The 17,304-nt window shown below is 38.9% G+C and overlaps 2 protein-coding genes across 6 annotated transcripts in view; one reads left to right on the forward strand and one right to left on the reverse strand.

Annotated features, from left to right (window-relative positions):
* The window catches only part of LOC105224129 (neuroglian), a 137,286-nt gene that overhangs the window by 28,763 nt on the left and 91,219 nt on the right, over positions 1–17,304 (forward strand). For all 5 annotated transcript variants that reach the window (XR_007422719.1, XR_007422720.1, XM_049456133.1 and 2 more), the window contains exon 2: positions 13,504–13,945. Coding sequence is in view for 3 of the 5 variants with exons in the window: in XM_049456133.1 (XP_049312090.1) it covers positions 13,870–13,945 (76 nt within the window). In the remaining 2 variants the exon portion in view is untranslated. The remainder of the gene's footprint in view (positions 1–13,503; positions 13,946–17,304) is intronic.
* Positions 7,094–11,837, reverse strand: LOC105224128 (protein PIP82). Its single transcript, XM_011202116.4, has 4 exons — positions 11,535–11,837; positions 11,404–11,466; positions 7,341–11,135; positions 7,094–7,283 (listed from the first exon to the last, which is right to left on the reverse strand). The coding sequence occupies exons 2-4, from the start codon at positions 11,450–11,452 to the stop codon at positions 7,225–7,227; spliced, it is 3,903 nt and encodes a 1,300-aa protein (XP_011200418.2). The 5' UTR covers positions 11,453–11,466; positions 11,535–11,837; the 3' UTR covers positions 7,094–7,224.

Raw genomic sequence — 17,304 nt, forward strand, 5'->3', positions numbered from 1 at the left:
TACATATCGCTCATTTGCTGCAAGACCGGCATAAATCAAAAAACGTGATTTTTGAGTTAATGCTGCAGAATTGTTCGTTATATCATAATTCATGTTGAGTGTAAAATTCATATGAATACTTATATGCTCCGCTTGAGAAGAGGTGTAAGGTTGGAGTCACCGTGTAAGGTTGTAGGCAGTTGAAAACTTTAAACGCGTTTTCTGGAGAATCGATTTTTTTGACTTATGGCGGTCTTGCAGCAAATGAGCGATATGTGGTTGATGTAGCAACAGAAATCATTTTGCCAATGAGTTAGAAAATGAGCTAGTTTGACTCGAATGTTTTATAAATGGTTATAAAAAACCAATGTCTATGGAAAACAACATGGTCCAAATTTTAGAGCAAGTAAATAATAAATCCAAGGTTCAATGCACTCCGTACTAACAATGAATAATTCAATTTGCGGTTTATAAGAGGAATAATGCATTTTGTCATTAAATGAGCATATTCATAAGTGTGTACATATACACATATACTAAATTATGTAAAAATATTTGTAGGCGTATTTACATATGTTCTTCAAGTCATGCCAGGCATTCTCGTATTGTGCTGTTATGCTGTCATGAAGTGATAAATTATGTGTTGAGAAAATCATAAAATCCTACGCCTATTTACAGCGCATTTGCCATAATTAACAGCACTAATTGTAATTAAACACTCATTCGCGCCACAAAAACGCTGGAAAATGCATCTCTGCCAAGGAAAATGAAAATTAAATGAAGCTAATGAAGTTAATGAAGTTCAAAAAACTTCTTGTGGAAGTTGCATAATATGTGTGTATATACATACATATGTGTATACATTACATATTTATATAATGTAGTTTCTACATAACTAATTTCACATTTATGAAGCTGAGTAAATAAAATTCGGCGCTAATTCAATTTGTACGGTTAATTGAACACGATTAAAAACTATTTGTTAATTTAATATTTGTTTTGAACGAATTCATGGCTTCAGCTTTTAAAAAATTAAGCCGTTTTGGTGAAGGCTTTAAGACCAAGCGTTTCTATTATTTTTAAATTGTAAAATATTTTAATGTAGTTCAGCATTTTTAGTTGGAAAATTATATGGTTGGTTGAAAACCATGACACAATTTTCACAATACAAGTATTATTTTCAGGTGGATAGAATAGAATTGTTGATTATTTCTATTGCTATCTGCCAGCGGCTATACTAAAAGTATATAGGTATAGTCCTACAAAACCGCTGCTGATGAATTGAATATCTTTAAATTTTGTTTACAAACACTTCAAAAATTTAAGGAGTATTGAATTAATACTTTTTCTTGTAAATTTAGTTCCTCTTACAACATGATCAAATATGAACCGGACTGGCTCGCGCAAACCGAATCGCTAACAATTTTTTTTTGAGATTGGTGCAATCTTTTTTATGTACGAGTAAAGTTTGACATCCATATGCCATTATTGGCGATTTTTACCATAGAAAAAATTGAACGAGTTTGCTTTAAATTTTGTGTTTTCTGTGGAATCAATGCCTGGGTAATATTTGAAAATGTTGTAGAAGTGTTTTCGGAAGTCTAAGTTATCACGAACGCAAGTAAACGAGTAAGAGTGGCACAAAGCATTTAGTGAAGGTTGTGAAGTCATCGAAAAGTTGGCCCATGCGAGTCGTCCATCAACTTCTGTTAAAGAGTATAACATCGAAAAATATTAAAGAAACATTACAGATACAGCAGATGCTTGACAACTGAGGATCTCTTAATTATTTAATGTAACAAAAAATTCATACTGAACTGGGACTGAAGGCAATCCCAACCGAGGCTTGTAACTACAATATCCACAACAACCGATTTATTCCGGATTTTATCCGGATAAGAGCTGTTCTTTCGAAGATTTAACCTCGTTTATATCGGTAACTACTCAGCTTGCAACGAGTCCCTGCATAACCTTAACCACCTCTTTGCATGCTCAGCTAACCCTACACGTCTGATACCCTTCTCCCTATGGTCCGGGCCGTCAAAACAGCACGTTTCCTGAGCATACCGTTGGATGACTTCGATGACAATTTTTCTGAACCTTACCACCCTAACGGGGACTAGATAATCGTTAAAACAACAACATTAACAGCAACAGGCTTGCAACTAGTGTTTGGAAAATTAAACAGAATTTTGGTAATAATAAAGATTTGTATTAATATACTTGAAATGTAAATGCCAGTCCGGGTCAAATTTGATCAGATGATATGTTTTTATGAAAAGATGGAAATTAAGGGCTGTTGCTTAAATCGCGAACGTTGACATACAAAAATATTCAAATTAGGTTTAGTTCTAGTGTCTGGGCAAGGCTGTCTTGAAATTCGATCTTTTAGAATTTTGTACGAAGATATCGGCTATTTATTGAATTTATTAATTTTATGTATGTGAGTAATATTTTGGTATCATACTTTTTTTGTTCTTTAGTCACGTTCGGACATACTTATGCTTGAAGTAACGCCGTTTCTCACAATCCGTGCAATTTCTCGTGCCCCAATATAAGTTTATTAATTATAAACATTTATTATTCTCCACCATAAATATACATACATACATACATATACATAGCTATAACGATATTTATTGGCATTATTATGCGTTCACATCCTTTCGAGCCTTTTCTATCATTTTCTACTTCGTTTAAAACCCTCAATTATATCTAAACCGTGAAAGGAACATCTGCATTTCGGTGCCCAGCTGGGCATTCACCTCAAATAATTCTCCGCTTTCCAATATCCTTTAGATATTTCTCATTATTAACGTTGATTACTGGCAGAGGATATGACTTATTTGAGAGTAGGTAACTGCTATCACCGTGTTGAATGCCATTCACCGCTCTCCCCTACTTCTCATTTGTAATTAGGCAGGAGCTGCAGCAGCAGCACCACCACCACCACAGAAAAGGTGGATGCATTCCTGGCTGCGCACAAATCGCGGAAGTTCAAATTTTCATTGCATTTCAGCAGCTTGGTGCCGAATAACAGTAGGTAATATATTTACGCACGGTGGTGTTTTGTTTACCGGGACCAGCTGGTTGCATACTACCCTCCGGTGGCTGCCACTGCGCTCCTGCAGTTCCTTTGCTTCTTGTTGGTGCTGAAATGGGACAACAAAGCCTGAAACACATTCCTACTTTATTTGTCTATTAAATTCACGAATGCATATAATGTAATTCCCAACGTTTTGTGTGTCTGTTGACAGCAATGTGGCACAAAAATTCGCTGAAATGAAATTTTGCTTTCACAAAAACAAATTTATTTATTTACTTTATTGCTACGAATCAAATGAAACGTTCAGGTTTTATTGACTCACGGTGTGGTTGGTGTTGCATGCAACATATGCATGCAAAATGCAACATCGGGTGACACTCCACCAGTCGGAGAAGTAAACAAAGACAGTGGAAAACAATAACACTGACAAAGTAGAAAAACAAAGTAAGGCTTTTAAAGGGTTCACGCACACGTACACACACAATTGGTGGAATTAAATTTTTCGAGGGTATGGTAAAAATGGAACCGTAAATCAGGCCTTTGAGGCTAAAAGTGCGAAGTGGTAGAAGCAGACAATTTTGTAAAGCATTTTAGTCTCTATTATTTCTTTTTTTTTTTTAATTTTATACTTGTTACTTTTTTTTATTCGTTTTTCTATAATAGTGGCACGAGCTTGATTAAGAACAATGCTAAAATAAAACCACTCAAGACTTGGTTCGAATTTCATTGCTTTTGTTTAATTGTTCATTTTACTGTAAATAATTTCTTTGATAAACTTTGGCGTTGTTTTACAGTATTCGACTATGTTGCGAAGGTTTTAAGTTCTATATACATACATATCTACCTACCTAAAGCCCTTTTGATTGACGCTATAATTTTCCTGGCCTTGTAAATGTCAATGAAAAATAATTTTCACTAACGTCTCAATTTATAATAAGCATAAACACATACAGTTCTTCAAATAATTATTCGAATGTTTGCAGTGTGTTAACTTATTCCACGATAAAAAAAAATAACGAAATAAAACCGAAATGAAGTCGAAGTATTTTTTATTAACAAAAGGGGAGGTTAACATTTTCAAAAACAAAGCGTATTTCATTCAAAAAGTGAAACAAAACAAAGTTTCGATCATTATTTCGAGTTTGACCTCAATATTTCGTACAGCCACCCCTTGCTTGCAGAACAGCTCTTATTCTGGTAAGCATGCTGCTTATTAGTTTCTGCCAGACTTCTATTGTGATTTTGTTTCAGTACATTGTCACTTGCTGCCAAAGTTCGTAAAGGTTTCGGGGAATAGAGTAGCTACTTGCTAAGAATCTTTTGAGTTCTCCCCAAAAGTGTTCTTTTGGGTTGAGTTCCGGTGACTGCGGAGGCCAATTAAGAACTTTATTTGTTTATCGTCGAACCAACTTTTTGTAACTCTTGTGGTATGCTTGCAGTCATTATCCTATCGAAAAGTTGAATTTTTAAAAATTGAGACTCCAAGAGGTTCTAGAATCCTGTGACATTTTTCGACCACATTCCAATTCATACAACCCCATAGCATCAACGAACCGTCTCGCTCTCGTCGTTGAGGCCTTTATTGGCGCTGGCCATCACTGACTGTATAATACAGTCCCAAGGTGTAAGTAACCAGCTAGCTGATAGCAAGCTCATTATTACTAAAATACTTTTAAGTATACCAATTTCACTGGAAAGACTCATACATAGTGTCCGGTCTGGTGAGCTAATATGCAAACAGGCACACCGAAATTTCGTTTTATCGCACGCCTGTCCAGTTGTCCGTTAATTAATTAGCATAAATTAACAATTAAAAGCATGATATAACACTCAAGCGGTACCTACACACAAAATTATGACTATACCTTCAAACAAACACACATTTTTATAGGCGCTTACTCACCTACTCATTGCAGTGCTCGTGGGTGCTTGCCTACGGACTCGTTGCAGCATGACGACCCTGCGCTTAATTTCACACGAGCATATTCTCAAATATTTTAATTTACATACATACATATATATGTATATGTATATAGTCGTTTTAAATGGTAACATGACGTGTGCATTATGCCGCACTTCCGTGGCTTGTAGTCATAAGGCAAGCAACCCTTATGAACGATCGGGCGTCAGCTGGCGCTTGGCGCATGCGCGGGTAGTTTTCAGCTTATGACAAGCAACATGGGCTTCTGAACGCTTCTTGCTTGCAATTAACAATTCGAGTAGGCTAAATATATGTACATATGTGTGTTTAAGTATATAAAGCATACCCATTCGTCCACAGCAGTCAACATAGATCACAGCAACTTAAATCACTGTATCGATTTCAATGTTTTTAATTTTTTGCTGTTAAGGGTTGTTGTGTTACAGCCTGAATAATTGATTTAAAAACATCCTGTGTTCATTAAAAAGAATAAAAAATATTAATATTTTTTAACGGCGTTTGAGTGTTTCAGACACCCTCTGTGACTTCATTACAGTCAAAAGTCTGCTTGATTAGGGACGCCAATATCAGTACTTTGATCTCTATGCTTCAGTGTTGCCTTCGTAAGCGTTGCGTTGCGTTGTGTTGCAACTCCTGCTGTTTGGTCAATCTCGAAACAGCCCCTTTTGCCCTATTTTCCTTCCGCTGTCCGCACGTGCTTAATTTAATCAATTCGTTAGCTGCTATGCCAATATTTCCCATTTTTCTTGCACATTTAATGGTGTAAATTTAATTTGTGGTTTATTTTAATGCAGCCACAGGGGTAAGCCGAGTAATGGCACATATGTTTCTACGTTGCCTAAACAGCATTTGGGTTCCGCTTTAACTGCTTAAATAACGTTAATCGTGCTGCAAATGGATTATCATGCGATTATCGACAGCTGTGCTGTGGCCTAAGCTGTGTTTGATTATGTGATTAACAGATTTTTTGTGAAAAATTAATTTTTCTAATAGTAAATGCACTTAAATGTTTGTATCTTTGGTATATTTAGGTCTCCTTGCCACATTTGGAGGAGCCCCTGGAACTTGATTTTCTTCTTCCTTGTCACACAGCTTCCCACTTTTCCTTAACGATGTTTTCTGCATAAATCACCAGAATCATAATTGATTACATTAATATTCTGGCTTATCTATTCCTAATATACATATAGTATAAGTACTCCCAACGCCAATCTATACCGACGGCCCAAAAGGGACTGTGGTGTAGGAACGGGTACGTATGCTCCGAGGATCTTGATATTTCTCTATTTTCCGTCTACCAAACTCAGCATCTACTAAGCGGAAGTATCTGAGGTGTAAAAAGCGTGAGGAGAGTTCTACTGTACAACTTAGTAAAAAGATGTAGAAAGGCTTTACATAAGCTCATTGCAGCAACGAAAAAGCAGACGTGTTGGCTAAGTCCTTAGCTTGTCCTCACTTAGCCAACTCGTCTCTCCGGGGTTCAACACGGAGATCAATACACAAATTGAACAAGTAGCTCTGACTAAAATTTATAATAGTTACAACTCAGTGAAATAGATATGACCGAAATATGACAAGTTTAAAACTAAGGACTTGTTACATAGGTCCAAGAAAACTATGTACAGACTTACAGCTACCATAACGGAGCACTGTTTAGTTAGATAACATGCGTTAGAAATGGAAATGTCCAACAGCTGCCGCGGCTGCAAACTCGAAGGGAGAAAAGAAAACGGCTCAACACTTCCTCTGTGAGTACCCATCACCATCACAGACCAGCCATTGAAAACCAAACCACAAACCTTAAAAAACTTTATACTAATTGTTTGAACACAACAATAAAGCTTGATATCAGGATATAAAGGTCTTACGATGATATACTATCGTAAATGTCGCATCTAGCTCTAATTAAGTCGGAAGGGACTGCACTCTTACCTACCCTACTTCCAACGCCATTGTTTTATTGATCGTCTGACTCAAGCAACCTCAAAAAAGGATTGTCATACTCGTAAAAGAAAAGCTCCCTCATTAACCCTTCGTGCAATACAGATTAGCGAAGTTTTTGAAAACTCAACACTCCCTTTGCAAATTTCTTTTTCAGTCAATTTTAATTCACTTAAAAATAAGTAAGTAAATGTAGACCTGTGACTCCCTGGCGGATTTATATTTGTTACTTTAAAGAATATAAGTACATTTAACTATACAACTGACTGCACAACACTTTTATAATATAATTTAATAATAAGCATCTTCATTAAACTCAAATCTCCACAACATAGCGGCTGCTGCCAGTCGAACTTATCGAATAGTAACTGTTTTCTGAAAAGAAAGCGTAAAATTAGTTTCGAATATACACTAAAAAAATGCCATACTCACCATCATCACTATCGAAGGATAAGAATTTGTCATCGTCTCGCGTCATTGAACGTCGATTGCGTTCGGCACTTCTCAAATTTTGCACTTCTTGCGGTCTGCGCTCTGGTATAGGTGTGGTCTCGGTGGAACCGATCAAACTTGAGGGATACTCCAGCGGTGAACCATATTCCGAGCTTGCACAACTCAAATTCAAATTAGAATTGTTGTCGAAATTTAAAGTTATTCGTGGCAAATCACTATAGACTTTCGATGCATTGCCATTGGACCCATTGCCACGTTGTGTTATTGTAACATTTTCTTCTATCTTGACGGTTGTTCGCTTTGTAGTGTTCACTTTTGTTGCAACTGTAGACAAACTCTCTGTATCTGACTCTAAAGAGTACATGCGTGGTGTATTCGTTGGTGTTGGTGTGACATCACGCTCGGAGTTCGCATTCATTGCATCCGTTTCTTGTTCACCATCTTCGTCCTCTTCTAAATCATCTTCATCGTCAGTGTATTCTTCGGACTCGTCACGCGTCAGACGTCTGCGTATAACGCGTGGTCGCTGTGACACATTCGATTGTGGTGTCTCGAAGCGCGAGATGAGCTTGTTGACCTTACCAACGTCTGAAGGTTTAACTTGTTCGTTGTAGGCCAAACGCAAGGATGACGTCTTTACTAGCGGTTTGGCGATCCGTGTCATCGATGGCGTACGATCGGGTATGCGTGGTGGTGGCTTAGTAGGTGGCATTGGTGGTTTCATAGTCGGTATAGGCGGTGATTCCTCCATTGATTTGGATGGTAAGAGAATTGGTTTTCTTAACGGCAACGGTGGCGGTGGTGGTGATACTGAAGGAGGTGGTGAGGGCGCAGCCGACGGTGGTCTGTCATCGTCCTCATCTTCATCCTTGTCGGAATTTTCGTCCTTGTTATGTACAATTTTGCGCTCAGGTTTGTCTAAATGAGCCTTGAGATCATCACTTTTAGGTGAACCTTGCAGTAACTTAATATTCTCTTTGTTATTTTCGCACTCTTTTATCTCCTCACATTCTTCGCGTATGACACTCACAGAAATTTTTGTTACTCGCGATGAGTTGTCATCATCTGCAGCAAACGGCTCTTCACTACTGTCTTTCTCAAATGAGGAATCGATATGCTTTTGTGGTACTCGCAGTATTGGTTCATCCCGCAATTCCTCTTCAAAATCGTCGAAAGCCGCTTTTGCACCACCTTTCCGAACGCTGGCTTCGAATATGTCGATGCTCTTCGCTTTGTAGAGTTTCTCCTCGCAATACGCATGCTGGTGTACTTTCCACGGTTCTTCGTTCTCATCGATACTATTGAGTGTTACCCCTGTAGCGGTTTCCATAGAGTCTTCCTTGCTTGGCAGACTGGTTTTTTTGTTGCGTGCATTCTCGGGTATCCAAGAATCAGAATCGGAATTGGAGTCCATAGACATTTTGCGTGTGTGACCCCGTGGCGCCGGCAATATGGCTTCAGCGGATAGGCGTCGTTGACTCGGTGGAGTTATCTCTAGGAAGTTAGATATGATTTCATTGTTTGGTATCCATTCGGCGCGGCCGCTGCCTGGACTTGGTGAACGACTACGCCTTGGCGGCTTAAATTTCGGTGCATCATCGTGTATTTCCTCTATAATAGGTGTGGAGGGTTTTGATGGTGCGGGACGTGTCACTGCTATTATAAGTGTCGATTCAAATTGGTCTGAATTATCTTGGTGTATGAGTACGCGTGGAAACGCGACATCGGTTTCGGAATCCAGTGAGTCGTTGAGTAAATTTTTGGTAGTCCAAAGAGTACGCGTATGTTGCATATCTTCATCGTCGAATTCATATTCACTTTGCGTGAGCTTCTCAGCATTAATACGCTCTCTTCCAGTTTGCTGTTGCTCATCTTCGGAGTCGCTTGGCGTATTACGGGCTGCAGCACGCCTGGCAGCAGTATGTGGTCGTACATAGCCGGTACGCTCATCTTCCGATTCTTCTTCAGCGTCCACTTCGTCGTGTTTGCTAGCCTCTTTTGTGGTTGCACTACATTCTTTGTCGAGATTTTCCTGCGACTTGTGAAAGAACTTAATCTGTTGCATCTTCTCATTCATCTTTTTCAGAGTACGTTGACGCGCCTGTTCAAAACGCTTTTCAAAGTTGACCGTCTTACGTGGGTTAGCATCTTTTGGCGTGCCTGTGGGCGTATTGTGTGCCTCATCCTCTTCAGTGCCATCCAGATCATCTGCGGAATGTGCACGCTTCTGTTGTCGTATATTACGCAGCTTCTTCATGAGATTGTCCGTGCGTTTTTCTCCTTTCTCAGCGTTACGTTCAGGGGAAGTTTCATCACCAGTTTGCGCCTCACTTTCAGTTGGTCTACGCTTAAAGCTCTTCTTCCAATTTTGCAATTTATTGGTTATGACAGTGCGTATGGGTGAACGTTGTTCTTCAGTTTTCTTAGGTGTCGCCTCGTCGAGATTTTCTGTAGAGGCTTCATGTGAAGCAAATTTGCGTAAACGAGCTGCCAATTTTTCAGTGCGACTGATTTGTTTTGTCTCTTTCTTAGGCGTGCCATCGCCATCCGTGTCTTCTGCCGTATTTGCGTTCGTAGCGCTCGTTTCGGGTTCTTGCGCGCGCCTTATTGATTTCGAAAAACGTTTGATATTCTGTTTAATGACGCTAAGCGGATTATTCTCATTCACTGTAGCGGCTGGCACTTCTTGCTTTTCCTCGGACTGCTGTGGTGATAAAGGTGCACGCCGCCGTTTTCGTTCACCTAATTTCTCTGGTGTTTCCTCGCTGCTTTGGCTCATATTGCGCAATTTCGAGAGCGCGTTTCTATTCACTGCTCCTTTGGACATGCTTTCTGGTGAACTTTGTACAATCTTTGATTTCTGCTTTACTGCTATCGGTGCTGGTACCTCATCGTCTTCGTCCAACTCGTTATTACTCTCATCAGTTATATACTGCTCCAGCGGTGGATTACGCACCCTGGCGAAACGTGTCGAAGCGACGCCTGGTTTGCGTGGTGGTGGTGTAGCTTCCATGCCACTCTCATCTTCGCTTTGTTCATGCATGTTTTTGGCATGTCTGTTGTCCACCTGCTTATGCGACTCCTCAGAGCTAACGCTACGTTTGCTATTATCGGTGTCTTGTCGCGAAAGCTTGAAGTTAAAACGATAATTATCGGCAATCTTACGATCACGGCGTTCTTGCTCGGCCTGCTCACGTTCACGTTCCTCATTGTAATGCTCCACATACTGATCCACCAGTATGATATCCTTACGCACCACTGTCTTCTTCGCAAAAATGTGACTCAGGCGGAATTCACTGATGTCCTTATAACCTTTCTGCAGCTTTTCCGCCAGCGACAGTTTGGCAACAGTCGGTTCAACATGCTCACTCTCGCCATCATTTCCAGACGTATGTATTGGACTTATGGGCCGCGATATACGACCTGCCGCTTGAAATTGCCTTGGTGACGGATAGTCGTCGTCCACACTACAGGCACTTCGGTAGGTGCCACGTTGCGAGTCACCGCGCTGTTGCTGTTGTTGCTGATGCATCAGCGATGAAACGGTCGATATGTGACGCGGTGAGTGATTTATAAAATCAGCAGGCGGTATAGGCGGCTGTGTCGGCTGCTGCCGTATGGACTGTTGACGTTGTTGCTCCTTTGTCGAACCTTTGTTGCGACTGAGATCCTCACGCGAGCGTCCAAATATGCGACGTGAGCGCAATTTCGGTAATGACTTTGGCAACTTAATTTGTGGCATTGCTGGCATTGCCGGCAATGAGGGAATTCGTGCTGAAACGCAATGTGAAAGAGAATTGATGTGTGGCTAAATAAATTAATTGACGGATTTGTGATTAAGTGGCAGCGGTTGGGGCTGAGTGGGCGCGCGTGTAGGCGGAATCGCAACAAATGGCTGACGTTTGCGAAAAAATTGCATTGAAATATCGATTTTCAGTGGTTGGCATTGAATGCTAAGCTCGACCCACAAGCGCGCTGAGAAATGCAGCCCAGAATGCATGCAACATGCCATGTTTCACAACTAATTCACTACTATACATACCTCGTAGGCTGCTAACGTCGATGTTCTGGCACAAATTTTTAAAATCCATGTTGGCAATTTGAACTGTAGTTGATAGACAGGTAATTAAATACTTTTATATAACAACAAGAGTTGGTTTAATCCACACTTACTTTAACGTGCCACGCTCTTTATATTAGACCCTTTGTTACTGGCTTGTTCTACACATAAACACACTTTGCCTCAGACTGTCTAACTTGAAATCACTAGCGACAGCAAATAATTTTCACTGAATTTAGTTTTACTTCACAAATTATTGAAAAGTAATTTTCATTATTTTCTTTGTCACATTTTCAATTTTTCCATCTCGAAAGTTAATCTAATTGATGTGCCCAGAATAAGTAGTAGGTCTTTGCTGCCGTTCTGATTCGTTTCTGTGCGTGTTTGGGCACATTGTTTGACCGAGGTTTCACAGCGTAGCTTTCAAAGCGCATGCTTGCGAAACCCTTTACTTTCAGCGCTCAGTTTTGTCTAACCTTTTTGCTCCTAATTTTATTTCTTGACTGCTAATTGAATTAACATGTAAAATTTTCTCACATTCTGCGCTCGAACTCTTTATTTACATATACCGATTTGCATTCTACTTTTCGTTTTGCTTGTCATTTTCGCTTTCGTTTTCTTTCTTAGTTGACTTTGTTGTCTATTAATAGGCGCTTTTGTTCCAATACATTTCTTTTCTAGATTTTTTCTCCTTTTGAATTGCCATCGCTTTTCTATGCCTCGATTTTTATTTGTAAACAGGCATTCGCAGCTTTTCTTGCATAATTCCATAACTACTTACCCACTTAGCTATTTTGCTTTCGCAGTAATTGCATGGAGGCTTGTCTTTTGTTGTAGGTGGATTCAGTAAAGTCTTCATTACACTGTAGGCCGGTCGGTACTGTGTAAAGGCACATAGGTTTTGAAAATGATAGGCGACAAAGTAAGTTCAACTCTCTCTCTGTTTGGTGCCAATTGGAGATTCCAAGTATTGTCTACACTTGGAATCTTCTCCTACTTTTACCCGCGGGGGGAATTATTGGATTTCGAGGTTGATGTTGTTGTTGGTGTTAATGCTGGTTCCAAGATAGACGAAATTATCTAGGACTTCGAAGTTATGACTGTCAATAATGACATGGGAGCCAAGTCGCGAGTGTGACGACTGTATGTTTGATGACGGGAGATATTTCGTCCTGCCTTCGTTCATTACCACACCCATTTGCTTCGTTTTCTTATCGAGTCTGGAAAAAGCAAAACTAACGCCACGATTGTTGAGGACAATGATTGTATATTCTGTGTTCAGCACTTTAGCAAGAATTTACCATCTCCCGGTGTTATGCTTTCACTGTCATTCAGCAGGTTTGAGAAGTGTTCCCTCCATAATTTTAATGAAAATCAGGTTAACGTTCAAAAATACGTCGAAGTGTTCTGAGAACTAATTCCAGAATTGATAAAATTGTGTTGCCAACAGTGTACGAAAATTTATCTGTTTCCTCAATAACGCATTTAAACCGCTTTTCTGTTGTGTTTGTATATTTTAGAATTACGAATCAGGGTTTGTATAATGTTTGAAACGATATTGAAATTTTTCGAATTAATAACTATTGAACTAATAGCTCTATTAGTCGTCTATTTGAACAAAATATTTAAATAATACGAGTAATTCAAGCCACCAACAAGACATTACAGCATCAACAAGTCTTATCGGGCTTTTCAATTTAGTATAGTGACCAACTCCATTAAGCTTAAGTTTCTGTTAAGCAATATAATGATCATTATATATGTACATACATATATTCTCTTTATATGAGAATATTCATACCGTATTTATCGTAAATTATTGAAATGCCACTGTAATTTCAAATCGAGAGCTATTTTTAATCAAGCTTAGTAGAAATTGCCATAACTTACAAACTAAATTCTATTAAAATGTTTTTCTTTTTGCTCTTCTCATTCCAGCTCGCGTGCGAAGCTTACGACATACAAACTTATATAACCGACTGTGTGCTTTAGTGTTTTAGTGTTTTGTGCTTAAGTGAATTGCATCTCCTCACTTCATTTATAATATATCTGTTTTTTTTTTTATTTTGAATTTCAATTTAGGTTTAATTTACAAATTTATTAAAATTGCATAAGTGTACAGTTATTCCCAAGGATACTCATTTAGTTCGTGCACGGAGCACTTAGACGGATTGAATTAGATTCATATAATACGAGTACATTTGTGCACGTATCCCCGTACATACATTTGTGTAGCGTACATATAGCAACATACTAATATACAAATGTCTGTGTAACATATTTGCATAGACTGAACATTCCAGACATACTGCTCTCTTCTCCCGAAGGCGAGCGAATAAATAATAACCACAACTACCAACAAGGAACATCAACGGCATCCTGCTCGTATTGCGTGCGGGAGCAACGTCTATAGGCACATACCTAACCCACACATCAGACACATCCAGGATGGGTCGGCTAAGACATATGCTGGCCGTCCTGCTGCTGGTAGCTGCTTTAGGCTCCACAAATGCAGAGAGTAAAAGTAAGTAAATATTAATGTAATTGTGAGGTTGTAAAATTACGCTTATATATACAGTAAGAACTCGATTATTAGGATTAATACTTCCGAAGCAGTATACTGACTGAATATTTGAACAGTTTATTATACATACATATAACATATATAGTCTAAAAGTAATTAACATAATTCCAAATCTAAGACAATAAATATCAAAGTATTACCAGTTTTTTTTTGTTGAGGGAGGCTATAGTAGTTCCAGTAAAAAAAAAATCCATTGTTTTTCCAATAGACAGTTTTAGTAATCTGTATCTTACCTTGTATCATGCCAGAGAGATGGCGTTAGAATGATAAGATTTCATACTAAAAAACTTCTCAGATAGTTTTTTGATTCCTTGACTCAGTATTGTTTGAGGACTCGTCAGAGATGGATAGTGTTCATGGTTCTGATATTGTAATAGCCAATGAGGCATAATTTCAGTTTTGTTTATTAAATAAATTTGATGTCAAGGACGCACTATGCTTTTGCAGGCCAATTGTCGATTGTAAATCGATAAAATAATGGAAATAGTCAAATTTGATTGTGATGTAAGTCCTGGTTCGATTACCAATGCGCTAAATATTGCACAAAAACCATTTAGAACCATTTGAATAAGGCTAGATCGATGTATGGGTGCTACACGCGTTAAAGTAAAGAAACCTTTTGGACCGAATTCCATCCACGAATAGATGCATTATAGGATTGACGGTAAGGAAGGTGTTTAGTTGGATTGGCTGGTACTTATTTACTATGAGCTGTTCCCTAACCGCAAACTCTTAATTCAGACCTGTCCTTTCTGCAATTGAATCGTCTGAAGGAAACAAACGCCAAGAAGTGGCTAGCTTTCGTCAATAGGAGAGAGGAATTGTGTTACAACAGGATAACTCTAGGACACACACATCAATAGTAACTCGTCAGAACTTCCTGGAGGTTGAAAGGGAGGCCCTTATTCATCCGCTTATTACCTATTCCTGTCTATGACGAACTAGTTTCTTGGTGAAAAATTCGTGTCCAGAGAAGCTTGTGAAAACCGAGTGTGCCTTTTTTTTTGCCAACTCTATGGAAGTGGCATTAATATCTGAAAATTCCAAAAAAGTTATCGAACTAACTAAATCGGATCATTATAACTATACTAAAGAACACCCGCCAGTCGTTTCTTCTTTTCGCAATGTGTCGCCAATTGGAGATTCTAAGCGAAGTCAGGTCTACTAACCGGAACGGACCAGGATTTTTATCCGGCCAAGGATTAGGATAAGGAGAGGCTAGCCTTACTGAAAGCAAAAAACTCATTAGATCTTTTTCGATCGATCTTGAGCCAGAAGGATCTTGCGACAGCGCATGAACAGATCCCAGATATTCCATTGTACTTTTAGCCGGGCTATGGTACCTTTCCTTGCCAGCTCAGAAGATTATTATTGAGAAAAGTAAATTGGTCGAGGCGTTTTTTTTTTACATAATATCTACATACTATATGCCGAGATCTTCAATTCTGTAATGTAACCGGTTACAATGATTGGATGATGTTTAGTTACGAGCTTCAGCAATAGCAGCTGCGCTAATAAGACCATAAACATTCATAGTTTTTGCTATTACCTTACTTTCTCATTAGTTCCACATCTTTTCTATTATAGCTTTACAAACGTTTTCAACTCGGCTGCACAATTCAAAAATTTCTTTGCCATTGTCGAACATTTCTTTGACTTTTAATGCACAATATTTCATTTCAATGCATCTCTTCTTTCTAACCTCCAAATCTTTCACTTCACTTTGTATTAAGCACTTCATTTTTGTTCAACTTCTACTTTCTTTTTTTTCTATCAGTGAAAGTTAGTCATAATTCACACTAACAACTTTTCTCACATACTACGGCATATGTTGAAAAAATGCAAAATGTTTAACAAATGTTATTTATTATGCACATCATTTGGTGTACCTTCACATCAACTGCATGCTTTACAAGCAACTCTGCTCACGGCTCCGAACGTTTTTGATCGTCGTGTAAACCACATTCATATTCAGTGCATTCAATCATTAAAGCTGTGACGGGAACATCATTTTACATATCGCCCATCACCCATTTGCTTGGCGCAACATCACTAGTCTCACTTCATTTCGGCTGAGCTGTCCGCAGTGGGGCTCTGCTATCAATCTAGAGACGGTACGTCAGAAGCAAACATGCAGCAGCCCGCCTATTTTATGCTTCATTCAATCCGCTGGTATTATATGCATACTTATATATAGTACATACATACATTCATATATGCATAGTTAGTTACCTATGCTTCACTCCCCGTGAAGGCAAACAATTGTCCACGATTTTCTTGTAATTTGTGGCATGACGCCGTTTCGATAGACCTGTGCTTAAACATTAAAACGAGAGCTTATACATACATATGTACATACCAACATCATACGATGTGAGCATCTGCCGTCGTTTCTCCACTTCAAAAGCACTCATCTTTCTATGTGGCCCGCCTCTTTAGTCAATTCGTCTATGCAAAGTGTGTGTTAAATTAATCTATTGTATTTCAAACTGTGTTTCGCGCTTTTTTATCGACAAATTTTTGTTCAGCGATGAGGCTCATTTCTGGTTGAATGGCTACGTAAATAAGCAAAATTGCCGCATTTGGGGTGAAGAGCAACCAGAAGCCGTTCAAGAACTGCCCATGCATCCCGAAAAAATGCACTGTTTGGTGTGGTTTGTACGCTGGTGGAATCATTGGACCGTATTTTTTCAAAGATGCTGTTGTTGTCGGTTTTCAATGTTATTTTGAATTGGATCGTGTACTAGACAACAAACTTTTTGTTGCCAAAAATGGAAGAACTGAACTTGGTTGACATGTGGTTTCAACAAGATGGCGCTACATGCCACACAGCTCGCGATTCTATGGCCATTTTGAGGGAAAACTTCGGACAACAATTCATCTCAAGAAATGGACCCGTAAGTTGGCCACCAAGATCATGCGATTTAACGCCTTTAGACTATTTTTTGTGGGGCTACGTCAAGTCTAAAGTCTACAGAAATAAGCCAGCAACTATTCCAACTTTGGAAGACAACATTTCCGAAGAAATTCGGGCTATTCCGGCCGAAATGCTCGAAAAAGTTGCCCAAAATTGGACTTTCCGAATGGACCACCTAAGACGCAGCCGCGGTCAACATTTAAATGAAATTATCTTCAAAAAGTAAATGTCATGAACCAATCTAACGTTTCAAATAAAGAACCGATGAGATTTTGCAAATTTACCTATCTATTTCCATATTGGAGTACATGCCTACAAATGTGGCGAATTATCTAATTATAGATAAGTTTGCGGCTTGTAGAGCTTAAATTCGACAAAGAGC

This window comes from Bactrocera dorsalis, chromosome 4 (assembly GCF_023373825.1).
Source record: "Bactrocera dorsalis isolate Fly_Bdor chromosome 4, ASM2337382v1, whole genome shotgun sequence".
Lineage (NCBI taxonomy): Eukaryota > Metazoa > Arthropoda > Insecta > Diptera > Tephritidae > Bactrocera > Bactrocera dorsalis.